Source organism: Poromitra crassiceps (genome assembly GCF_964638095.1).
Source record: "Poromitra crassiceps genome assembly, chromosome: 13".
NCBI classification, from domain to species: Eukaryota; Metazoa; Chordata; class Actinopteri; order Beryciformes; family Melamphaidae; genus Poromitra; species Poromitra crassiceps.
In genome coordinates, this window is record NC_139644.1 from 24,457,976 (window position 1) to 24,484,294 (window position 26,319).

The following is a 26,319-nucleotide window of genomic DNA, read 5'->3' on the forward strand; positions in this document are numbered from 1 at the left end:
GGGTCATTTGGGCTAAAAGCAAAGATTGCTTGTGGACACTCAGCTTTGCTCTCCGGCTCAGTTGCTAGGCAGATGTGTGAGCGCTCCTGCATTTAACACATCGATAAGTGGACTTAACTACTGATGTTTCTTCTGTTAATGACCTTGCTATCGGGTCAGTTTGTGTTTTCTTTGCTGTCATGGCCTCTAACGAACAGTGAAGTGACCGCTCTGTAGCAGCAAAACACTATCTCGCTGCTGTGGTTTTGAAATCTTGTGTTCTGCTTTAAAGATATTAGCAACTAATCATCATCATCTGTTCCTGTGGGGATATAGCGACCAACTTCCATATTAAACTGCAGATAAATATCTGCCAAAAAAATAGATAGAAAATAGAAAATAGAACAGAAAATAGATGTCAGAGCTTCCCCTAAAATTGAAAGGATTAACTCCAAATAAATTGTAGATGCTGTATACTGCAGATGCGTACAATTCCACACATGACTTTCCACTAGAAAAGGTTCTAAAGGGACATTTTTTAAACAGCATTTATAGTCTAGTAGGAACGGGGGGTCCCCGCGCACCCGAAAGATATATTTTTCTAACATAGATTTTTGTACTCTTCAAGGTGTCAATAAACAAATTTTGTTGTTGCCCCGTTGAAATAGTGTCCCATGGGTCCGTTTGGCGGCCATTTTTGCGGGCATATTGCGATGTCTGATGAAAATGGATAAGGGTCATAACTTTTGAACTAGACGTCATACAGAGACAAATGACACCACTTTTCTGTATGATTTCTGCATGAGGAATTGATTGAGAGGGTTGTTTTAATGATTTTAACAGGTTTGGTATAGTAAAACTCAAAAACATTTGAAAAAAGTGTCTAATTTACTCTCAAAATCTTGCAAAATAAATCTATCTACATATTAGTCCATGGGCCAGAAGGGTTGGGAATAATGCTCATATTGATTTTTGGCAAGGTATACATCTCTAGAGTTAGAAAATATGGTAGCTAAATGTGTGTTATCACTCGATTTATAACACCATGCAAAACATAATAGTTGCGGGACTTTTAGGGACATTTTAGGCTAAGTTCATGCAAATCAAGTCGAAAAGCACCCGATTTTGGCCAGAATTAGCCCAGGGCATGCTCTAACAATTGAGCCAGAGTGCCCAGATCCAATATGACCACTGTCCGAAAAAGATTTTGGCTATAACTTTTGAAAGAGATGAGCTAGAAATACAGACTTGGTGTCTATCTTATGTTTTTTGACCATTAGAAAGGTGTTGGAATGGTTATCTTTACTAATGAAGATGTGTGTGGACCCCTAATCTGCATATTTCCAAGATGGTGGACCATAACTTTTACCATAACTGTTGATGCTTTTAGTAAACTCTGTGTCCATTTTATGGTTTTTGAGTTTTAGAAACACATTGTAATACTCAGATTTATGATTGAATATATCTATAGCACTCTACTTTGCATAGTAAGTAGGCTACCAATAGGGGAGAGTGGGGTGAGTTGTGCCAGGGGGGAAGTTGTGCCACCCCTTGTATCTAGAAAACCATAGAAGAAATTGGTCATGTGACCACACATTTTTGAAGAGGTATCCATTTTACTCACTCTGCAAAGAAGGGAGGCAGATGGCACAAGAGATAAGCACATTTAAGTTCAAAAAACAGTTTTTTGCCTCTCAAAGTAAAATTCTTATGATCAAGGTTTATTGATTGTTGTGTCTGAACAATTATAGACAAGCTTGAAAACATTTCACACATGTGTTAGTGTTTTAGTAAGCTACAATATGAGGCTATACTGTTAGCATGATGTTAGCTCCAAACCAGCTATATGATACAAGTTTGTTAAAATGGTGGGGATGGAGTGATTTGTGCCAAAAGGCCTGGGTTAAGTTGTGCTAGTGCAGTTGTAGTTGATTTAGTGAATTTTAATTTCATATTGTTCTTAACTCATTGAGTGCCAATGACGACAATCGTCGTCAATTCAAATACTAACGTAGAGTGCCAATGACGACGATTGTCGTCAATTGCGTTTTTTGACGGTGGGACATGGATCAAAGCCAGATCCATCTCCTGTGAAAGTATGGTGGATGTTGAATGTGTAAAAGCTATTTTACGGCCCCATTAGGTGGCATTAGGAGGGGTTTGCAGTTGAGGGGGGGGGGGGCACACAGGGCAGCATACAACACTGACCCAGACAGACCCAGACAGGAGGACAGGATTGGCAAACACAAGCTAAAATATCTGATGCCCACCAGCAGTAAATTAAGACCAGCAAGAAGCTGCAACCAGCAGCGCACGCAGGGGCCAGCGCTGCTGGTTGCAGCTAAAAAATATTATTTTGCCAAGCAAAATTCCTTTGTTTTCACTGTTTTATTGAAGGAAATTATTTTTGAGGTGTCACATCAGAAAATATTAGCTTCAGAGTCAGTCATGTGCTTGAAATGCTTCATTTCACAAAAGGCTAATTATCTCAGCTTCTAATTTGAAACGTCTCTTTTTGGTGAAATCAACCTATGTTCTCCGGCTCATAACTAAAGAACGGAAAATGATATCAATAAACTTTTTTTTGCTGATGATAGAAGAGAGTCTCATCGTTCTTTGGGCGTGTTCGGTGTTTACATAGTAATATCATACAATATTCTGTGGGCCTCGAGAAATCACTGAAAACGCTCTGAAACTCTGAAAAGTGGCTGGCACTCAATGAGTTAAAGGGATAGTTCGGTTTGTTTGAAGTGGGGTCCTATCAGCTAGTTCGATACACTAACTTAATTAGGTACAGTGTTCTGGAGGCTGGGCGCATTGTGTAACAAGACCCGGCACTCAGAGCAGCAGCCAAACCAGCTTTTTCTCATAATAAATTTCTCATAATTATGAAGTCTCATAATAAATTTGGATTTTCTTGATTGGTGATGTGAAATTATGCTGCAATCCATCTCATTAGCGTTTGAAACTTCAATGGGAAACACAAAAACTGTTTACATTTCCACTTCCCTGCCCACTATGTCATTCACTGTCAGTTACAGTACCCCCAGCATTGGCTATAGCAGGCTGAAGTGAGCTGAGATGAGAGCATTTGTTGTTGCTGTTGCAAAGAAACTGTAGTCTATAGGGACAACTTGTTTTTCTTCCTTATTCAGGGAAAGCTCCGCCATGTGCAGTTTCATTAAATATCTCTGGACAGAATTGTTGCTTTTATTCTTTGACTCTGCTCTGGGCAACAGTGACACTGCATGATATTGTTAGGAAGCCCGCAAGGCAATTTTAGGTTTAAAGACACCATGAAACAAAATGAGAGCTCAAGATATGACAAGTGGTGCTGATAAAGAACAAATATTGGTCTTGTATTGTATATGCCGTAGCATATGTATATGTATATGTATATGTATATGTATATGTATATGCCATAGCACCACAAAAATCCAACCTCAACATTCTTTTCTATGCAACTAATTAGCAGCTTCTGTTAAAACCCAATTAACTTCGCAACAAAGTGCAAAGAGGCTGACATGTTGAGATTAAGAAGAGAGACTATTAGACCATTAAATATGAAATAAAAACATCCCACTTCTTTTTGAATTAGTGTATCATGTAAATTAGGTTCTAGCTATTGCAAATGATTTGTTAAGCAGATTGTTTGGGTTGTTGTGGGTCTATCAGTGACAACAATTAAAATGTCAAAGCTTTTACTTCTTTGGAAAGTGTTTTTAGTAGACTTCATTAACACATTGAGTGCCACAGCGCTTCAGTAAAATTATCTGCAGCCTGTGCCAGATTCACTTCCATTCAGTTGAAAACAGCTATAGAATTTTTTCTATTAGGGCTATATTGACGGGGCTGGACTTTAATGAAACATTGAACACTCCTGCTTCTTCCAAAGAAGAAATTTTGTTTCTAGACAGTTCCATTATGAAATGACAGCCTCTGAAAAAAGTGCACTTTCAAGGGTTTTCTGTCGTTTTTTTTTACTTTCCAAGATATAGTCACTTTTATGAATACCTTTTGCACTCTAATTTCGAGCACATTCACTGACTCTGGCTGGTGTTTTCTGATGTGGTGGCGTGGTGTGGTTTCTGTGCAGCCTGCGTGCCCCCCCCCCCCCCCCTTCTCCACCTCTGAGCTGTGGGCTCCTCCCCACACGCACAGAGTTTGTTTTCTCGACTCCGTTTTTGCCCCGGACGGATCCCAGCGCGCATCAAGGAAATGCAAAACGCGACTGAACGAAAAGGCTTGGCCGTTCGGCTTCGGATGCTGGCTTTCTGGCAGGGAAGCGTGTGGAGATAGATAGAAGCATAAGAGCTCAGTTGTGAGCGCGGATGCAGCCGAGCCCACTCTCCGCTGCAGACAGAGCAATATATAGGCTCTGGCTGAAGCATGCATCGGTTTCCTCTTTGATCACGTCTTTCCCTGCTGTCTCATGCACAAAGTAAAGGATCTGAGGTGGGTGGCGCAGCTTCCCTGTCGATGTTTAAGGTGGCGCCGTGTGATCCCTTGAAGGGATTCATGCTCACTGGCTAGGTACGACCTTAAACAGCAGAATTATGGAATAATATGAATTATGATTTTAGGACGTCCACAGACGTCCTTGGCACTCCTCGTTACATTTTTTTAGGACGTCCAGAGACGTCCTTGGCACTCAATGTGTTAATGAATGCTTCCCCCTGCAGGCCACTCAGTGTATAAGTACTCTTGCTCCATCTCAGTGTCTAGACAAAACATTCACCCGCACTTTCATTGTTATTGCATAATTATGTACCTGCCAACATTAGGCTGTGAAAAAGGAGATTTTCAGGGGTACTGTATATCGGCTTCATATGACATCGATCAGATACTTCATATGACAGCAGATACCTCACTCTGGCTTTAAGACTGAGTCCGCTACAGCCATTTGATGGAAATTGTGGAATAAACCGGATAAAAATACCAATCGGGAGCACAGCAGAAGAAAGGGTTAAAATAGGGAGACTCCCGCGAAAATTGGGAGTGTTGACAGGTATGGTAGTTTCCAAGATATATTGTGACTAACCAACTCATGAACAGAGACCAGAGATCATATAGGCTGTTGCTCATATGTTAAATTGAATGACCATTGCTCTCCGACATTTTACATGTGGAGTGACTCTGTTTTAGTTGCAGTTTAATTTATTTGTACGGCCATTTGGCAGCATCAATACCGACTGCCTCGACTGACTCACTGTCCATCTGTTCAGAAGGCACTGGTGGCTCTGGGCCCCTCCAGGCGTGAATATGTTGTAGCAATTCGAAGCACAGTTGTCTTGAAAAATAACATTTGCAGTTCATCATCAATCACCTCAGTGTGAATGTTCGAGCTAATTGATCTGCTGATGCTATAGAGGCATGTCTGCTTTGTGTTTCCTTTGGTCAAATGCTTGTCATGCTGAAGCCCTAAAAGAAGACCTGATACAATGAATCCAGAGCCGTATAATAGAAGAGTTCCGACATCTCCATTCACTCCAATGGACCAGTTTTTTACTCTCAAGAGTTCCAGGAAGTAAGGTCCTGGATTAAGCAGCACTGTCGAGTTGCAGGAAAATAGACAGTTTGTGTTGTACTCTGAAAGGGTTTTTCATCCCTTGAATCAAATTGTACATTATCAGCTTTATTTTAGCATGCAAAAGTAGCGCGAGACCCATTCCTGGCTGTTCATTGTCTAATGAGTCTCGCATTTTGGTCCTCCGCTGACGCCACTCTCTCTCTAGAGGACACTAGATGAATCCAAGCGTGATTATAGATGTTATATGATGCCGATTTGGCAAGTACATGAATTGTTATCCAATCTGCTTTTTATTATCTCAAGAACACTTGAGGGCAGGTAATTTTTTAAAGTCTAATAGCAAATCTAATGTGTTTCTTTATTACTAGTAGACTAAACTACTGTAATGCTCTGTAGAGTTTTGAACTGGTCAAAATTTTGCAGCCTGCAAGCTCACATTACCCAGCCCCTTGTCACTCTGGCCATGTATATCACCACTCTGTCCTCCTGCAAATATGATACACGGAGAGACGGCCTGTTAAACAAGCCGTCATACCCACAGACGGCCCGTTAAACAAGCCGTCACACCCACATACGGCCTGTTAAACAAGCCGTCACACCCACAGATGGTGGTTAAACAAGCTGTCACACCCACAGACGGTGGTTAAACAAGCCGTCACACCCACAGACGGTGGTTAAACAAGCCGTCACACCCACAGATGGCCCGTTAAACAAACCGTCACACCCACGGACGGCCCCGTTAAACAAGCAGTCACACCCACAGACGGCCTGTTAAACAAGCCGTCACACCCACAGATCGCCCGTTAAACAAGCAGTCACACCCACATGCGGCCTGTTAAACAAGCCGTCACACCCACAGATGGTGGTTAAACAAGCCGTCACACCCACAGATGGCCCGTTAAACAAGCAGTCACACCCACAGACGGTGGTTAAACAAGCCGTCACACCCACAGATGGCCCGTTAAACAAGCCGTCACACCCACAGACGGCCTGTTAAACAAGCCGTCACACCCACAGATGGTGGTTAAACAAGCCGTCACACCCACAGATCGCCCGTTAAACAAGCCGTCACGCCCCCAGACGACCCGTTAAACAAGCCGTTACACCCACAGACGGCCCGTTAAACAAGTGCCTCAGGCATATTATGGAATGAGCACGGACGCACCTGGTCAGGGTGAGGCAAAGGTCAAGTTATGCCGTGGGGTTGGAGGTTGGAGCTGACCCCCTCCGGGGGTCTTCCTACTGTACCTTGGAGGCCCTAACCCTAAGCCTTCCCCTGGAGACCCTAACCCTAAGCCTTCCCCTGCAGACCCTAACCCTAAGCCCTCCACCATATCCAAACCCTAACACTAACAAAGGGGCTACCAGTGCCTAAACATAACCCCCTCCCACCGTGCCTAACCCTTCCCCAATGCCTAAACCTAACCCCCCGTGCCTAGCCCTAAGAGACCCTCCCCAATGCCTAAACCTAACCCCCCCGTGCCTAGCCCTAAGAGACCCTCCCCAATGCCTAAACCTAACCCCCGTGCCTAGCCCTAAGAGACCCTCCCCAATGCCTAAACCTAAGCCTCCTGACCCCGCTGTGCCTCCCAAGGCGTAACTTAGCCTTACATCCAATGTACACCAGATGCGTTACAGCTCTGTGCGTATCCGGTAAAACTGCCGGAACAGACTCTCGCCCATGTTAATAGATGGACAATACATGTGGTACGGAAAAAATACACACCGGTTTGCATGCGTCTGACAGATTACATGAGTGTGGGTCCGTCGGCCTATCATATTTGCGCACAAGGGTACTGGTGATATATTACGTGGGCGGAATGCGAGTGTGTTGCATTACCCCTTTTGTCTACAATCACTTCATTTGGTTGCTCTTCAGTTTAATGAAGAAGATAAACAAGACACACACATCCAAAGAAACCCATTGGGTTGGGTGCTGGATCAAAATACCTGACAGTGAAAAAATAAAGGATCCGCACATCCTTGGAGCTTGAGCTCCAAAGGTGTGCGGATCCTTTTTTCACTGCCCTTCAGTTTAAGACATGATTTTAAAATTCTTTATTATCTTTTAAAACACCTGTCTGAACTGTTTTAGCAATGTTCTCAGCAGAGCCATCCAATTCTCTTATAGTTATCTCCAGGCAGGGATGGCGGAACCGCCCGGGCCACACGGGCCCGGGCCCGGGTACATTTCAGTTCCCAAAAAAAAAAAAAAAAAATTAGATTTTTTTTTTATTTTTTTTTTACAATTAAACCTCATTTACTTATTACACTCGACTGGTTGTTTTTCAGATGTGATGTGAATCTAAAGTGAACTAAACAAGTCAGATCCACTATAAATGTTTTTCAGTAGATGCTGTGATGTAGCCACAAGAAAGGTGCAATATTAATGTTTTTCAGGAGATGGCGATGTTGCTAGCTATAGGTTCTAAACAAGAAATATGGTTCAAATGTTTACAGTAGTTTTCCTTTCTTGCTGCACTACAATGTTACAATGCTGTGAGACAGGCCCGACGTTGGAGGGGGGCCTGACCGGGCCGGGCCCCCCCATTCCCTAAACTGGCCCCCCCATTCAATTTTTTTTTTTTTTTTTTTTGTGTGTGCTAAAAACGTTTTTCCGTTTTTCTGTTTTAAAGTTTAAAACGGAATCTGGCTGTCATTAGGCATTGATTAACTGAATGCTATTGCTAACTGTTACTTTGAACCTCCATTTGCAATGATTCTGGCTGGATATTAACTATTGTAAATTTGTCACAATGAATGCAATTTGTGCACAATGTGTAAATACATTTAATATTAATTGTTTAGGCCTAATTATTTGTAAAGTCACAACACATTAGAGATGTGTGTAGTTCTTCATAGATTTAGCCTCTTCATTTTGCTCTCAAATGCACCAGGTTGACGAATTTTACTTTAAAATGTACAAAATCTTCTTCCGGGGGAGAATCCCCCCGGACCCCCCTTGTATTGGGTACCTTGTCCCCCCCAAGCTAGGGGCAGGCCCCCTCTGTAATTTGGTTCTGTAGCCGGGCCTGCCGTGAGACGGAGCTAAACACAAAAGATGCAATATTAATAGTTTTTCATGAGATACTCAGTATTGAATACTAATACTAATACTAATAATAGAAAAGGAGAAGATACTGAATAATGACATCACAACAGTATAATCCTAATGTTAATTTAAAATCAAATATTCTTCTAAATATGGATAAAAGTCCAAAAAACATAAAATTTTCTTTGACGCTGCCGAGATTCCATTCCTTACAGCACCCCCTACTTAATAATAGTTCCAGCGCGGCTGCGAAAATATGGTGGCGCATTGTGTCAAGTGTACTGGCTCGGGGAACGGTCCGGCCCCCGGTCCCTTAGGTTTCTGACAATGTGGCCCCCTGAACAATTTAGTTGAATAGCCCTGCTGTAAAACCCAGTCGCACTCATATTCTGGTTTATTTCAAGAAAAACATTTTGGCTAGTTGAAATTAATTGGCTCGTAACTTTAAAATCTAGCCATATTGGCTGGTGATAAAAAAAGGTTGAATCTCAAACCCTGCAGTGAGAGCAGGTGGTGACATAGGAGTGAGTGAGAAAAGGAGCAAATATATGATTGTTAAGACGGAATACTGACATCACAACCGTCTAATCCTAATGTTAATTTAAAATTAGATATTTCTATATGAATCTGGCTTCAAACGACCAAAATCTTTATATGATGATAATAATAATAATCAATGATGGTGGTTCACAGACGTGTGTGTGTGTGGGGGGGGGGGGCGACACGCCCCCCCCCCCGACACGCCCCCCGGCCCCCCCAAGTTCAGATGCGTTCCGCTATCCCTGTCTCCAGGAATCATTCAGGCTTTCAGGGCACAAAGATGAAAATATGCCATCAGGGTTTTTCCAAGCTCCAAATGAGGCGAAGGTGGTACTAGAGCCCGACCGATATGGGATTTTTGAGACGATACTGATTTTAGTGGGGGCAACTTCACTGATTACTGATAGGCGACGGATACAGTGCAGCCCATGCAGACTCCACGACATTCTTTTCTCCAACATTCCTCTCAAAACCTGTAGATCCAGCTATGGCCCTATCATTTCTCATCTTATCACCACATTTAGAACTGTTGTTCATACGGTGTTCCTTGGGGCGAAGAGTTAAAAAGCCATCCCATGCATAAAATGTGTGCATCCAAGAGCACTAAGGGCTTGGTCTCTAGTCTTCATACCTTTATCACCAATGCTGCAGAAAAACCATTGCTAGCCAATGTTTGCTGGAGTAGGGATCGTTCCATTTCATCTAATATAATCAATTGGGATATGGTGTGGATTAATATCATATTGTCTTCCAGGAACCCCAATCAACAATTGATTCATTATAACTACGCCCATAGGCTATACTGTACCCCTCACAAATTATTTAAGGTGAAACTATCTCAAAGCCCTAACTGTACATTATGCCCCTGGCAACCCCTGGTACCTTTATACATATGGGAATGCTCGGCTGTTTCTCTATGATGTCTGTATGATGTCCACAGTTCTGAGAGTCACTGTCCCTTGTTGTTATGTTGTTGAATGATTTCACAAGGCAGAGGCGTTGGCTGTGGTTGGGCCTAGCTTACTGCAGCAAAAAAAAAAAAAGTAGCTCAGAGATGGAAAGCTCCTCATACTCTGCCTTTTGAATAGTGGGCATCTTCAGCTGTGGACCTGGCTGTCATGGAGATGTCGGTGGCCCGTATGCATGGCGCCAAAGTAGAAAATATCACGTCATGGAATGCTTTTGTTGAAGCCGTGCGTGATGGGCGTCTCCATGATTGACTGTCTTTTTCTTTTTTCTTTTTCCTTCTCTTTTTGCTGAAGGGCACATGTACTATTGTGAGCTAATTTCGTTGTGGGTTTGTTGGTGGGTGGGTCCTGCGGGGAGGGGGGATTATGTTTTGATTGTGTTTGCTCGTGTACAGTATGTACAGTATATGTATGCCCGTTTCTCACCAGGGAAGCCACACAACTCCTGGTCCAGTCACTTATCATCTCCCGCCTGGACTACTGCAACGTGCTTCTGGCCGGCCTCCCTGCCGCTGACATCCGTCCGCTTCAGCTCATTCAGAACGCTGCAGCCCGTCTGGTTTTCAACCAACCCAAATTCTCTCATGTCACTCCCCTCTTCCGTGACCTTCACTGGCTTCCCATCTCGGCACGCATTAAATTCAAAACACTGGTTCTGGCCTACAGGGCAGTACACCAGACAGCCCCCTGTACTTACAATCTATGGTCAGGCTCCAAATCTCTCACCGTTCCCTCCGCTCCTCCACCAGTGCAGGACGCCTCGCCCCTCCTCCGCTACGGGGGCTCAAAAGTCGCTCATCCTGTTCGCGACTCTTCTCGTCCCTGGCACCACAATGGTGGAACGAGCTTCCACCTTCGGTCAGGACGGCCGAATCACTGCCGATCTTTCGGAAAAGACTAAGACACACCTTTTCAGGCTCCATCTGGGCCCTTCTTGAAACTACCTTCCTTCTCTCTCTCTCTCTCTCTTATAAAATATATATATATATATATACTGTATATATATATATATATATATATATATATATATATATATATATATATATATATATATATATAATATATATATATATATATATATATATATATATACTTTACCACTATTCCTTCAGAAGTTGTAGTTGTCATAGACTGTGTTGCATAGTTGATTGCTCTATTGCTGACAAAAATGTGTTATTGTAAGTCGTTTTGGATAAAAGCGTCTGCCAAATGACGTAATGTAATGTAAATGTAAATGTATATGTGTATAGGTTTTATTTTTTGCAGATATCTGTGGCATATTGTGATTGTGTTATGTAATTTTTAAAAATAAATGAATAATAACAAAATTATCAAAAAAAGAAGGCTTTTTTAACAAATAACTTTAATATTTAAAGCCCCATTCAGCAACTTTTCCAAGTTTCACTATTGGGGAAACTGCGCCCTCTGGGTGCAATAATGTCGGTATCGATATCGCCGTCCAAAGTCAACAAAACACAGTGCCAGAAAGCTCTATGTACATGTTGTGACATTGGGTACTCACCACGTGATGAAATAATAATCCATAGTTACGTGAAACGTCATTTTCGTAGCAAATCCGCACCGAGTAACTTCCTTGTTTTCCTGAACACAGCGCTCCGCTGTACCCAGCGCATGGGCGGTATGCCGCTCAACTCTGTGAAGCTATTTTATATAAAGTGCGGTAACTACAGTAAATGAAGGTTCACTGACTCTGAAGTTCAGAGTCAGTGAACTCCGAAGTTCAGAGTCAGTGACTGAACTGACAAAACTAAAAAGGATAAATTGGAGGATAAATTGCACAGCCTATGGCATCAGCCAGGCCTGGACAGAAATAGAACACACCTTCTGCTGAGGAAGAGTATAATTATGTTAAGCTAGGGGGTAATTATGCAGCCCATTAGACCAAAAGAATATCTCACACCAACTGTACCGCTGGAACAACTGTTTTTCATAAACATGACTGAATATGTTTTTGAAACTGAAAAATTTGATGTATCATTGACTTTACAGAGGTCTTTCAAACCAGCTATTATAGTTTTGTATTTTTCATTAATTTTATTTTATTTTTTCACGTCGTTTTTTATTTTTGGTTTCAATTAAGTTTAGTTTCAGTTAGTTTCAACAGTGGGATTGCTTGTTTCAATTTAGTTTTTATTGTTTATAAATGTTTAGTTTAGTTTGACTTTTTCATAATAATATGGGGGGTATTTTAGTTGGGTCATTTCCAGCAGTTCCGTGATAGAGGAAAGCGGAGGTTTGTTCCTCAGGTTATTTGTCATCTAAGAAGGTTTAAAAATATATATATATATGCCCCCATGCCTCTTGCGAAAATGCGGGCATTTTCTGAGAGACCTAAATCCAAAATAGCTAACTTTTTTTCGGTCGAGGAATTCATAATTGATGTCGAGATGTCAAGATCAAGACGATTTTCAGCTCCAAAATGTACATTTTTCAAAATTGTCATAGAGCATTCATATCAGGCTCTAATGCAAGCTGTGCCCATGCTGAGTTGAGTTATAAACTGTAAAACAACATTATGTACACAGAGGTCATCTCAGAGGTCAAAAGGATCAACATTTGTGGTTCATGAGAAACAAACCTCCGCTCGCTATGGACACTAATTTATCTCTATAGGCACTAATTTCTGAATTAATTGAATTGAAAGATAAAGGTGTTTATTGGAATACATGGGCAAACAATATCCACTGGCACTCTCACCATAGACCATTGGTTCCCAAATAGTGTGCCATGAGGCAAGTCCAGGTGTGCTGTGGGATGGGATTTTGTGACAACCAGGCGTTAAATTGAGACAGCTATAGATTTATTATGAAACAAACATATAAAATTATGTCACTATTCTAACTGATTAACCTCAAAATTACCTGCAAAAGGGTCAAAAACACTTACAAAAGAATCATGTTCAATCTATGAAGGTTCAAATTAGTTTGTTAAGTGAATAAAAGCATTTGCGGAATATTTTGGATGGATATTAATATACATGTAGGTGTGCCTTTAGATTTTGGCTTGCCCTTTGTTGTGCTTTGGACACAAAAAGTTTGAAAACAACTGCCATAGACGATGGAGAGGACAAATGCCTTCATATGAGCTCTGACTCTGTCTTCTAGCTACAGATTCTCACCCACTGGTCCCAGGAGCTCTCTTGCCTTAGGTCAGTCATCACCTTCTCCAACACCTTCTTCCCATGCAGACATCATCATACCTCTCCATGTGATCACTTGCAGTGAGCACACCTCAGGGTTCTATGGCCACGGGAAGAAGGTGTTGGAGAAGGCGATGATTGATCCTGAGGCAAGAGAGCTCTTGGAATGTTTGGGTAAGAATGTGGAGTTAGAAGACAGAGCCAGGGCTGATATGAAAGAATTGTCCTCTCCATCTATATGGTGAGAGTGCAGATGTTAGCTGCGGGCAGGCTAGAGCTTCCAAGTGGCACAAACTGTGTGCAGTGTACAATCCGTCTGACACCTGATGCCAAATCTTTAGATCATTATGTGGAAAGGACAAGTGACCTGTTCTTTCTCATGAACCAGAAATGTTGAAAAAAAATTACCTCTGAGATGTACTTACTGTTTTACTATTTATAACTCAACTCAGCACGAGCAGAGCTTTCATTAGAGCCTAATATGAAGGCTCTACTTGAAAAATAGTCATTTTGGAGCTGAAAATCAGTGACCATCTTGGACAAAAGTAAAAAAAAAAAATAGGTTAAATCATCAAAACATCTTCATTTACAGGATGAATTCCTCATTCCTCATTCCAAAAAGTCTCAGAATCCATGAACCTTGCAGCCAAACCATTGAAAAGGTAATTTCCAACATAGCCGGTGGTAGCCATTTTGGATTTAGGGCTCTCAATTTTTTTTTTTACTTTGTCCCATTTTTACGAGAGGGATGGGGGGCTAAATTTGTTTTTTAACCTTCATAGATGACAAATAAACTGAACTAATGCCTCCTTATGCTTGTTGTGTTGACAAATTCGACCAAATTGACAAACACTAAAGACATTTCTTTTTTTCTTTTTATTTCATTTCATTTCAGTTAGTTTTTCTTTTTCTGTGAAGTATCTGTGTGTGTGTGTGTGTGTGTGTGTGTGTGTGTGTGTGTGTGTGTGTGTGTGTGTGTGTGTGTGTGTGTGCGCGTGTGCGTGTGTGTGTTTACTTAGGTTAACTAACATGGTTTTTGCACACGTAGTTTTCATTTTTTGTTTACTTTTAGTTAACTGTAATAACCTTGTTTCAAACTATAGTGACTTGCTGCCGCAACGACACCGGTGTGACAGCGCTTTTGCCAGGCCTTCATGGGTGTGTGTCTGTGTGCATGTGCGCGCGCGCGCGTGTGTGTGTGTGTGTGTGTGTCCATGCAGCAGGTGAGGAGACATGACGACACTGCTGGACTTAAAGAGCAGTGTGCTGCGGCAGGTGCAGAGGAGCCAGTCGCTGAGGGGCAGGAGGGAGCCGTCGCCCACCGGCAGCAGCCCTCTGTCCCACGCTCCTGACCCCAAACCTCACCGGTGAGACAGAGCTGCATACACACACACATGCACGGCACGCGCACACAGACACACATCCACGCACGAACACACACACACTCACACACACGTGGGGTTCGGGGACCATCTGGGGTAGCTACTTAATTTTTTTTTTTTTTTTTAATCAGCAAATTGCTGAATTTTTTAATATTGAAAAAGATCCGGCTGATGGAAACATTGCTATAAAACCATTTACTTGGAGCCTCCAGTGTGCGGACATATCTCTCCTTTGTGCGCATAGTGACTTTTTTGTCCAGCACCAGAACGTTTTTTGTCTGGATGTGCCTGAATTGTTGAACTTCACTATTATGAATGCACTTTAGAAGAATGACTATTTTGGTTATAATTCTCTCTACATGCAATACAGAGTCACAGAATTCTGGACAAAATCATATCTGACAAAAACAATATTCTCAGATTTTGGGTCGGAAAGACAAAATCTCATCAAATGTCAGCCTGTGGACTAACTGAGGGGTTCTTGATATGAAAGAGGTTGAGAATCACTGTTTAAAAAGATGGAAGCGTTGTGCATGGTTCCTCTGTTTCATTAATTTGACCGCTGTCTCACATTGGTCACTTTACATCATGTTTGGTTTGATTCAGTTAGTGCTAGTGTTTGCCTGTTGAAAATACACTGTATATCAACTATAAATCCTCCAGAACATACTGGCCAGCAGATGGTTGTAGCCTGAAAGTATCATGTATCTAAATTATGATCTGAGAAGTGTTGTAATATAAAGAAAGTCTGGTTGTCCAATCAGCTGCCTATATCTGCAATGTGAAGCATTACTATCAGACACACAAACAAATCAATTTATGAAGCCTTACTTGAGTCACTGTGAGAGGGAACTGTGTATTCATATACACATGTTTCAACAAATCTGCCATTTTTCCCCCAAGGAGAAATTGCTGCATGGATCTTTAAAAGGGATCAAACATTAATTATTGTGCGCCATAGCAACTACTGCCATAAAGCCCTGCATGGGAATGTGATAGATAATGGTTGTGTGATTGTTACCATTCAGGACAGGTAATAGCCTCAGTAATGGGAACATGCCTATTTTGGAGGGGAGATGGGGGCCTCAGAACGATAATGGCAGCCTTTCGAATAGACAGCGGTACCGCATAAGCAATGATTCATGTCTGTTACTCATTTGTCCTGTCCCGCTGTAGCCAGAGACCATAATTTCTTGCCAGACACGATGTTTGAATGTGCCTGGCATTTACTCCAGAGTTGGGACTTGCTGTGAACAAGTTGCTTCTCCCCAAGGACGCATCAACCATACAAGCGCATGCACAGTCATGCTGTAAGGGATCGCAGACGTTATTAGTAGTGTATTAATTTACATCACATTGTTTTGTTGTCTGTTCTTATCTGAGTGATGAAGATATCCTATCTTGCCGCTCCATAAAGTGAGACAGACTCAGTCATTATGATCAAACTTATCTCTGTCAGTTGAGAAATAATAATGAATAATAATTGATTAGATTAATATAGCGCCTTTCAAGACACTCAAAGTGCTTCACATATCATGGGAGGGAGGGGGAGGGAACTCAACTCATCCACCACCGATGTGTAGCACCCACCTGGGTGATGCACGGCAGCCAGTTTGTGCCAGAACGCTCACCACACATCAGCATCACAGTGGAGAGTTGAGGACTGAATGTGCCAATTAAGTAAGGAGGGATTTGAGGCCATGATTGAAGGAAGGCCTGTTTGGGAATTTAGCCAGGGCACCGGGGTTACATCCCTACTCTTGCCAAGAGTGCCGATGGGATATTTAATGACCACAGAGAGTCAGGACCTCGGTTTAATGTCTCATCCGAAGGACAGTGCTCACTGTCTCTGCCCTGGGGCATTGGGGAGATTATTCATCAGATCTGATTATTCTTCGGACCAGAGGGGAAGAACACCTCCTACTGGTCCTCCAACACCACTTCCAGCACCAGTCTCCCATCCAAGGAGTATCCTAGGCCAGACCTGCTTAGCTTCCCAAGGAAAGCCAGTAATGTAATGCAGGAGCCACTGGTGCTGGTACAGTAGTAACACGTGGAACGGCACAGGCGAAATCACAAGATTTGTCAGTCGTGTCTGGGAGCGTCATCTGATGTCAAAGGCAAAAGTAATGGTGTGGACCTGAGGTTTCTATAGCAACCTAAACACCGGCAACTCCCAAAATGTGAAATGCTATTTTAAACATGGAAGAAAAACATGCAATGCTGTTGAGCATCTGAAAGACCAAGACCTAGTGCTGTTTTCACGTCTTGTGCATAATTTTCCTTTCATGCATTTTGTTGTTGTTGTTTGTGTTCACTCATGTTTTATTGTTGTAATACGTGCTGTAGCCTAATTCCTTATTTTGATTTTATTCATTTTTTATTTTCACTCTGCACTGCATTATGCTTAATGCCCCAGATTCACTCTCATCCTCTCACCATATTTTCCCTTTGCCCTATTTTATTATCCGCTGTATCAAGAAGCTGATTTCCCCACGGAGATCATTAAAGTTGTATCTTATTTTATCCTATCTTTTAATTATTTAATTTGTCATTATGTAATTTTGAATCAGCTCGAGGAGGACATTATTTGCGTTCTCAGCATTTCACTTTATTTCCCCTCGCCCATGCTGCAGCCTTCCCACTGAGTCCTCATGCTGGGACACACTAAGGAGATGCTGACCGCCCATCATTATAGTGACAGGCTGTTGATCTGCTTCGTTATCCATCCAGAGCCACACTGACCTGGCTGCCCGCTCACTTAACGAGGCAGGGTGGATTCAGGGGCTCCAGCCCCCACCTGAGCTCTCAGAGCCCAGATTGACTCACTGGAGATTCAGCTGAGCGAATTATGTTTTTACCTCCGTGCGAGGGGGCTATTAGGTCTTCACAAAATACACAAGACGCTGCCAAATCGTGGAAATGGGCACCTGACGGGGTAGACCCCACAGGAATATACGTACTGTAGTTGAATTTGTATTTTATATTCTGTTAATGGTTTGCTTTTTTCAAAGGGCCGGCTCCATTGTGTTGTGTGAATCTTGAGCTCCATTCATGGATTTGACTCTTTGGTGTCACTGGATTGAGCTTCTCATTGTTCCTGAATGAAAAATTATCAAAGCAATTACAACGGTATGAAAGGCCAAGCTCTCCACTGCAAATATGTCATTATTAGACATACTGTATGTCCGTGCAATGAAAGAGAAATTCTAGTAATACTAGAATAATACTAATACTAGTATAACTTACAATCATGAGCTATTGTCCAAAAATATCCAGGAACGATTTTCCTGTTGCCTAGGTAATACATGGCGGGAGTCCTTCAGTCAGTCTGGGAGGCAGTGAAGACGCCGTAGCTGTAGCATTATGCTAATGTGCTGCCTCGTTTGATGAAAAACAGATGGGGAACACAACTCAGGAGTTAATTGCTCACGTGTTGTCTTGTAGTCACCGGTGGTCTTTGGAAACTGGTTAAGTGCTTTACGTTAGAGTTGCCCACGCAAACCGACCATTGACCTGCAACACGACAAGGATTTTTCTTTTTCTTACAGGATCCATTTGAAGTGGGGAAGCAGCAGGAGGACTTGGACTGATAGAGAATCTGAAGGAATGTTATGATCATAATGATCATCATGTTATGATCCTGTAACATCCGCTGCACGATCAAATGTGTAATTCAAATTAAGATCAGATAAGATAGCACTTTATTAATCGCCTTAAGGATAATCAGGTGCCACAGCAGCAACAGTACCACAAGCACAAGTACAAGTACAAATACAAGTACAAGAACATAATAAAAGAGAAGAGGTAATAGATAAAACATTGAGGTAATATACATAATATAACAACTATAGAGACAGTGCAAAAATGCAAATAAATGCAAATAATATATAAATGTGTATCCATATTAAGAACGTTTTGGCACTGTTGGAATCTGTATTTGGTGACTTAACGTGGGTAGGCTAGCCCGTTCCGCAGACTACCAGTCATTGTGCTAAGCCAACTAGCAGGAGGGACGCGTCGCTACTTTCTAATGCATGCACAGAGAAGAGAAGAGAAGAGAAGAGAAGAGAAGAGAAGAGAAGAGAAGAGAAGAGAAGCACGTCTATCTCCTCTAGAATGTGGCAAATAGGTGAATCTCTCAAAATGTTGGTGTGTTCCTTTAAAAAAAATAGACGTGTTCAGTCACGTTCCTCCGCCCCGCATGAGGACTGATGATTGTTTAAGGTTAGGGTGAAATATTAGGGCAAGCTTAGTGCCCCTGTTCAACTACAGTAACGTTAGTACGCGTTTACTCAAAGCCAAGCTGTTTAGTTGGCATATTGGATGACACAAGCAAAAACACAGAGCCAACAAATAAACCCGAGCAAAATAAAAGAAGAGGCGGGGGGAGGGGATTGGTGTATAACATAAAAATCGTTATCATTAATGGTAATCAAAGTAAAAGTTTGAAATAATCGTGATATTGATTTGAAGTCATATCAACCAGCCCTACAGTGTGCGTTACTAATTTCTACTCCAGACTGGAAAACCTCATTGAAGCGTTTGAATGAGTTCGGTAAATAAATTAGTATAAAAATAAATGGCTGTATAAAAAGAACCTGTTTCCTAGCAACCTAATATGAGATTATTATTCTGTGTGTGTGTGTGTGTGTGTGTGTGTGTGTGTGTGTGTGTGTGTGTGTGTGTGTGTGTGTGTGTGTGTGTGTGTGTGTGTGTGTGTGTGTGTGTGTGTGTGTGTGTGTGTGTGTGTGTGTGTGTGAGAGAGAGAGAGAGAGAGAGAGAGAGAGGGGAGACTGGCTTGGATATCGGCATCATTGTTTTTCTATCAATACAGAATTAACTGTATTTGGATGATCAGTCTGTCACATAAGCAGGTCTCTCCCAAAGCTAACAAAAGAGCCTCCTTTGACTCCCTTGACAAATCCTCAAGCTGTTCGGCTGATAGAAGATGGGAGGCATATTTCTGAGAAAGTCCAGGGTGACTGCAGAGGGATATGGACAGAATTTAGTGTTTCAGATTTATTAATACCACAATAAAACAAAGCTCATTTTCACTATAATGTGAATTAATGTAATAATGTAGACATCCTATAAGCCCACAAAAGCAGTCTCAAATCCCTTGTCAGTGGAGCAGGCTTTGTTTCCTTGATTCCAGACTTTCTTTGTGGTTTCAAGCGAAGAGAGTGACACAGATATTGACTGAGGAGTTACAGATAAGAAGAACAGATGTGAATTCAGTTTTAGGGGATTTGAGAGAGATTTAGTTTTAAGTTTTAGGGGATTTTAGAGAGATTTAGTTTGAACTCAATTTGAATTAACTAGGCATCTCGTGCGCCCAATTCCTAGACTTGCTCACTGCGCGGGCTCGCTAGCTCGGCCACTACGCGGCCTCGCCCGTCCTGCAGCTCGCATACGCAGCTCGGCCGCTGCGGGGCCTCGCCCACAGGTCGGCTGCTGCGTGACCTCGACTGCACTATTGGCATGCACAGCTCAACTTCGCATCACTGATGACATCACTGATGATGTCATAGATATTGGGACATCAGCAATGTCACAATTGCACGAGTGTAACAAAAAACCGCAATATCAGTGCCTATGACATCATCAGTGATGTCATAATACATAATAGTTTCGATACTACTTGGTAGTTGGTATACTTCGTTATTTTGGTAGCTATCGACTACTGATGATAATACTCCAAAAATCACCTTTTTGGTTTCTACCATTGTAGAGTATACTGTACCTTGCAGTGAGTCTGGCAGCGATAAAGAAAGACACTTTGGGCCCTATCGTTATAAACTGTGAACCTGGATGTTCTTTTAACCGAGTGCCTCTGCCGCTGGACGTCAGCGGGACCCTGAGCGGCCCTCCCCCATCATGGCTGCCATTAGTCTTCATCAATACCTCGGGGGTTTGCCATGCGCTCCCCCGCCGCGCCGCGGGGACAGAGTCAGTGGGTGCACGGCCGCGCTGCCACGCGCCTGCTGTGATGCAAAGGCCCTAATAAAGGAGCGTGACGGCGGCACCGGGGCCGATGTGGACAGCTCATCTGCATAATGTGATGGGGTTGGCCAAGAGGCAGGAAGGAGCCAGCGTCTGGGGGGGGGGGGGGGGGGGGGGGGGGGGTCCACCTCGGTTCTTTCTGCATAGGCCAGGAGACAGTGGTGTGGTGAGAAAGTTGGGGGGGTGAGTGCAGGGGGATTCCCAAGGTGTTCAGCAGCCAACTCCTCCCTCCCTGAGTGTGCCTCTGTCACCATGACAACAGAGGCTGGGAAACCAGCAAATGGCAGGAGTCCAGGGATTCACTCACACCCCGGAGGAGATAGAAAATATAATTTGCATTTTCCACCGGTCTCTGTTCATGACGGGAGATTAGCATGGTCGATATGGATATGTTTGATCAGCCAGAGTCGTCGTTTATATCTATTTTGCCTGTTGAGGCGATGGGAAGAGAAGGAGTCAAAGGGAGGGTGCTCCTATCGATGCGTGAACTGCAGGTCATGGACTAGATGAACTGCAGGTCATGGACTAGAGTAGGTTTGTCAAAAACAGGCAGGAGGCCGATCACCTTTATTGACAGACTCTTCCGCTCAGTGTCTGCAGACGGTCCCATTGATGTCAGTGAACTGACAGTGTATTCACACAGAAGCCTATCAGGAATACACCGAGTGAGACTGATGTAGCTTCATCATAATATGTCACAGATTTCCCCTTACTGTCACGTATAAATGATTATATTATCATATTTTATATACATATTTTCAGTTGAGACCTATTGTGTTATAATACACAGGGATATATATATTTTGATATAGCCTACCTTATTCATCATTCATACTTTCTTCAAATGTTCTGTTGGCGCAACATCTAACAGCTAATATACATAATTGTCATGGATAGAGCCATAATATGTGCCACCCCCCACTATAAATAGAAAAGTCTTCCTTCAGTAGGACGTAGCCTGTTCCGCGATATGGTGCAAGAACAGATATCTGAACACATATAGCCCATATTTGTAGCCTACTTAGCTCTTTTTCAATTTTCATTATTCATAATTTAATTTGAGTCATTGTTCAGTATTAATTTGCAGCCTTGTAAATACAAGCTCACCTGTACATATCCTCCACTGGGAAAATAAAATCCTCACTTTCTGCACTGATCTGTGGCTCGTCCTGGCCATGGTTCTCGCTGCCGTCCACAATAATATACATGAAATAGCCTAAATGTGGTCTAAATCTTGCAACATATTATTACAAACTATTACAAGATTGAAAACAAATTAATTTGACTGAAACATTGTCTGTGTTTTGAATGTTGGGGGGCACTAGAGTTTTGTGACATCAGAGTGGGGCCACAAGCCAAAAAAGGTCGGGAAGCACTGTTGGAAACTGTCGAAGATGAAGCTGTCATTTTGCTAGCATGGCACAGTTTGTCAATCTGTCTCCTCTGCCTGGCAGGGTGTCGGAGGAGAGCGTGGAGTTCTTTGAGCGTATGAATGGCATCCTACAGAAACAGGACAACATGCTGCAGGCCGCCCAGGCTGAGGTAACCCCACAGCGAACCCCGTAACCTTTCCTTCTGTTGCACCGGAAGCACGTTTTACATAGCATGTGGTGAACGAACACGCCCGCCAGCGTGTCACCTCCTCCACCATGGCAGAGGGGGGTATAAAACAGTCTTGTCATTCAACCCTCTACAGTGCCCAGTATGACACGTGCGGACAGAAGGACAAGTTTGAGTAGGATGCTCAGAAGACTGGCAGCTCAGCTGTCACAAGCTGTTTCACCCAGTCCCCCCCCCCCCCCCCCCCCCCGGCTGCCCACGCAAAGATAGATGTTTTTCACACAGCACTCCACCAGTTCATCTCCAAATTACTGTATATCAAAGGGGTGTTACAAAAAAAAAGAAAAAAAAATTGTTTGACGTTCAGACTGAGCTTCATCTTCGGAGAGTCATCCAAGAACTTGAATTATTGTAAGCATACACTACCAGTCAGTGGTTTGGACTCACATGATTGATGTGTACTGTGTTTTTCATGATCTTAAAGCCATTTTTGATCTAAAGGCTTAGACAAAGAAGTTGATGGCTGCGTGTGTATGAATCTCTTTCCAAAGCCTTTGCCTTTCCATCAACGCAAAGGGCAGCTAATTTAAAGAATCAAAAATATAAGAGTTTTAATTTGTTTAATTAATTTGTTTATTTGTTGGTCACTGCATAACTTCATTTATGTTATTATATGTCATGCAATATCTTATTCTAAAATGTGGAAAAATAGTGAATAATAATAATAATAATAATAATAATAATAATAATAATAATAATAATAATAATAATAATAATAATAATAATAATAATAAAGGTAATAATAATAATAATAATAAAATTAGCATTTTTCCACACTTTTGACTGGTAGTAGGTATGTGACTTTTTATTCCCACTTGTGGTTATCTCACTCACACTAACGTTCAGCACATGTCTTTATGGTGCTCCACTGATAAAGCGGTTGCGAAGGCAGTCCGAAGAAAATCAATAATGCTTCCAAGTGATTGTAAATGAGAGCTAAGGGCTTTACCATCAATAACACCTCACTGTGACCTAAGTTCACCCTCTCTCTCTGACTCACAGTCAGCACAGCTTTGAGATGGGAAGGTAGGCTGAACTCTCTCTCTTTCGCTCTCTCTCACCCCCCCCCCTCTCTCTCTCTCTCTCTCTTTTTCTCTGTCTGTCTGTCTGTCTCTCCACAGAGCCAGAGAGGGGCCAGCACCATGCCGCCACCCATTGAGCATGCCGACCAGGCCTTTTTTCCAGACAGAATCAGCAGGAGAGAGGTTCATCTGCTCAGCGTTTCTCTGTTTCACTGCATTTCATATCACAACAACAGAATCCACACTGTCTTATATCCCCTGCTGTTTTTCTGGCCGTGCCTCAGAGCAAAAAGCAGCCAAGGAAAAACAATGTGACTGTTTTTCTTTCTAATTATTGTTACTAAGTAAAGTGATTGTGTGATTTCATGTAGCTGGACCTTCTTTATGAGGAGGCTGTGTACACGGTGGTGAACCGGGTGGGGGTGCCTTCACCGGAATATGTCAAAAGTGAAGAAGAGATGTTCACTTATCTTCTCAAGGTACTCTTGTTTTCAGCTTTTGGCCTGTGTTCCTATTTGTCTTTTCTCCCCTGACTCCTCTTACTTTCCCTACAGCAAAAACCTAATATACCCACAGGGATCAATAACATTTAATCTATCTATCTATCTATCTATCTATCTATCTATCTATCTATCTATCTATCTATCTATCTATCTATCTATCTATCTATCTATCTATCTATCTATCTCTATCTATCTATCTATCTATCTATCTATCTATCTATCTATCTATCTGTCTATCTATCCGTCTGTCTGTCTGTCTGTCTGTCTGTCTGTCTGTCTGTCTCTGTCTGTCTATATTGCATGCTATATTATTTTCTAAGACTATGCATGGGCACACCGCACACACAAGTCCAATCCTCCACTTCTCCACCAAGGGCAAATCAAATGACATGAGAGGAGTACATTTGGAATTTTAAGTTGTCCGAGGACACCTCAGAAAAAAGATTCATCTTTAATTTGACTCCCTAAGCCGCTCTAAGTCTGGGCTCATCTCGCAGTGAATCGGCCGTGTATCTGAGCAGATGCTCCTGGCTCAAACCCCATTAAACATCAAAGCCAGAGCATACTGCGTATTGATATTCAGCTGTGATATCAGATGCTGTCAGTCTAAAGTTCTTCTTCAAGGTCTTCTCAGCTGTCAAGGTGCTGGCACGGACGCAATAGCGAGCCACAAGAATGAATCGTAAAAACCGGAAGTTAGCATCGCCTGGTTCCCTCGTCTCCAAGTCAATGAGATTTATGGGGATTTTGGTTAGCTGTCTTAAATAAGGTCTGTCGTTAACAGATGTTATACCATGGTCTGGGTGAATACTCAATTCTGATTGGCTGCAGGGTGTCCATTAAAAAGTGATAATGTACAGTTGGTAAAGTCATTCAGCCAAATGGTCTGTTCACCATTCATATCAATGCGCCATAGTTTCAACAGTGGTATCAAGAGAGCTGTTTGAGCTCTATACCCCCGTTAAGGGTTAATATGACAATTTTGGAAGTTGAGAAAAAAATTGAGTCGGTCAAAGTAACTATTTAAATCACCCCTGTGTGCTCAGTTTATCAAAAATAACTCTTATTTACAATTTTGATTTTCGTTTCGGAGATTTCTAACCTCGCGTCACCAGGCTCTTCTCGGCGAGAAAGAGGAGATTTCCCTCTGAAGGTTCCTACACACCGCCGACGAGTCTAAGCGATAAACTCGCAGGCACTCGCATGTACTCGCAACTCGCCCTGCAGCTTGGTTGGCTGCCTTGCTGTATTCCCGTCTTCAATTGGTCTATTTCGGTTTTGGCCCCTCCTCTCGTCTTGTCGCCTGCGATGTCCACTCGCCAGGTCTCCCAGCATGCTTTGCAAGCTGGTGAGCGACAAGATAGCGCGGGGGAAGGAGGGGCATTTCGAAATCGACCAATTGAAGACGGAAATACAGCAAGGCAGCCAACCACGCTGCAGGGCGAGTGCGAGTGCCTGCGAGTTTCTCGCTTAGACTCATCGGTGGTGTGTAGGAACCTTCTCTCTCTCTCTCTCTCTCTCTCTCTCTCTCTCTCTGTCAAAGGCCCGGCTCGCGCCGGGCTCAAGGTTCCTACACACCACCGACGAGTCTAAGCAAGAAACTCGCAGGCACTCGCACTCGCCCTGCAGCGTGGTTGGCTGCCTTGCTGTATTTCCGTCTTCAATCAGCTTCGCCTCGGACAGTTCACGCCTCTCGCGTCGTCCCTTAAAAAGTGATAATGTACACCTCGTCGTGCATTAACCCTTACTTATTGAACTTAGACCTTTGTGTTCAGCAAGATAATTAACCTTCACAAATGAACACCATTTTCATGATTTTTGAAGAGTTTTCTGGCAATCGCCATTTTTGGCGATCACATTAAGGCTACTCCTCGAACATCATAAAAGTGGTGTTCATTTGTGAAGATTATCTTGCTGAACACACAGGTCTCAGTTTCATAACCTTATCAGCGTTGTAATCAAAAATCCCATCGACTTCCAGACGAGGGAACCAGGGGATGCTAACATCCGGGTTGGCCCCCCACCCCCCTTTTTTGACAGAGATCCTGTAATATTGTCGTAAAGAAGGCCTACCCTTAAGCCGGCTTTGCCATTTTATTGTTTTCTGTCTGAGTACGTGTGTGTGTGTGTGTGTGTGTGTGTGTGTGTGTGTGTGTGTGTGTGTGTGTGTGTGTGTGTGTCTGTCTGAGCGTGTGTGCATGCGTGTGTGAGCGAGAGAGAGAGAGAGAGAAAGAGAAATTGTGTGAAGTTTATGAGGTCTCTGGTCATCCTGTCAGTTCAGCTATCTAATCTCTAATAAAGGCAGGAGCGTGTGTTTGTCTGTCTGTCTGTCTGTCTGTCTCTCTGTCTGTCTGTCTGTCTGTCTGTCTCTCTGTCTGTCTGTCCTTCGCGTATCTCGAGAACCGTTCGTCAGATCGACTTCAAACTTGGGGACTGCTGCGAACCCGACAGAGTGCAGTGCCAAATTTTGTGCAATTCGGCATAGCGCCGCCTACTGGCAACTCAAAAAGCGGTTTATCTTGAGAACCATTTGTCCGATCGACTTCAAACTTAGGGA

The 26,319-nt window shown here is 42.8% G+C and overlaps 1 protein-coding gene across 1 annotated transcript in view; it reads left to right on the forward strand.

The window, feature by feature from the left end:
• Window positions 1-14,462: 14,462 nt before the first annotated feature.
• The window catches only part of baiap3 (BAI1 associated protein 3), a gene marked incomplete at both ends in the record, with an annotated part of 35,121 nt that continues 23,264 nt past the window's right edge, over window positions 14,463-26,319 (forward strand). The window contains 4 exons of the mRNA XM_083649093.1: window positions 14,463-14,596; window positions 22,072-22,159; window positions 23,359-23,442; window positions 23,631-23,738. Of these exons, the coding sequence (XP_083505219.1) occupies window positions 14,463-14,596; window positions 22,072-22,159; window positions 23,359-23,442; window positions 23,631-23,738 (414 nt within the window). The remainder of the gene's footprint in view (window positions 14,597-22,071; window positions 22,160-23,358; window positions 23,443-23,630; window positions 23,739-26,319) is intronic.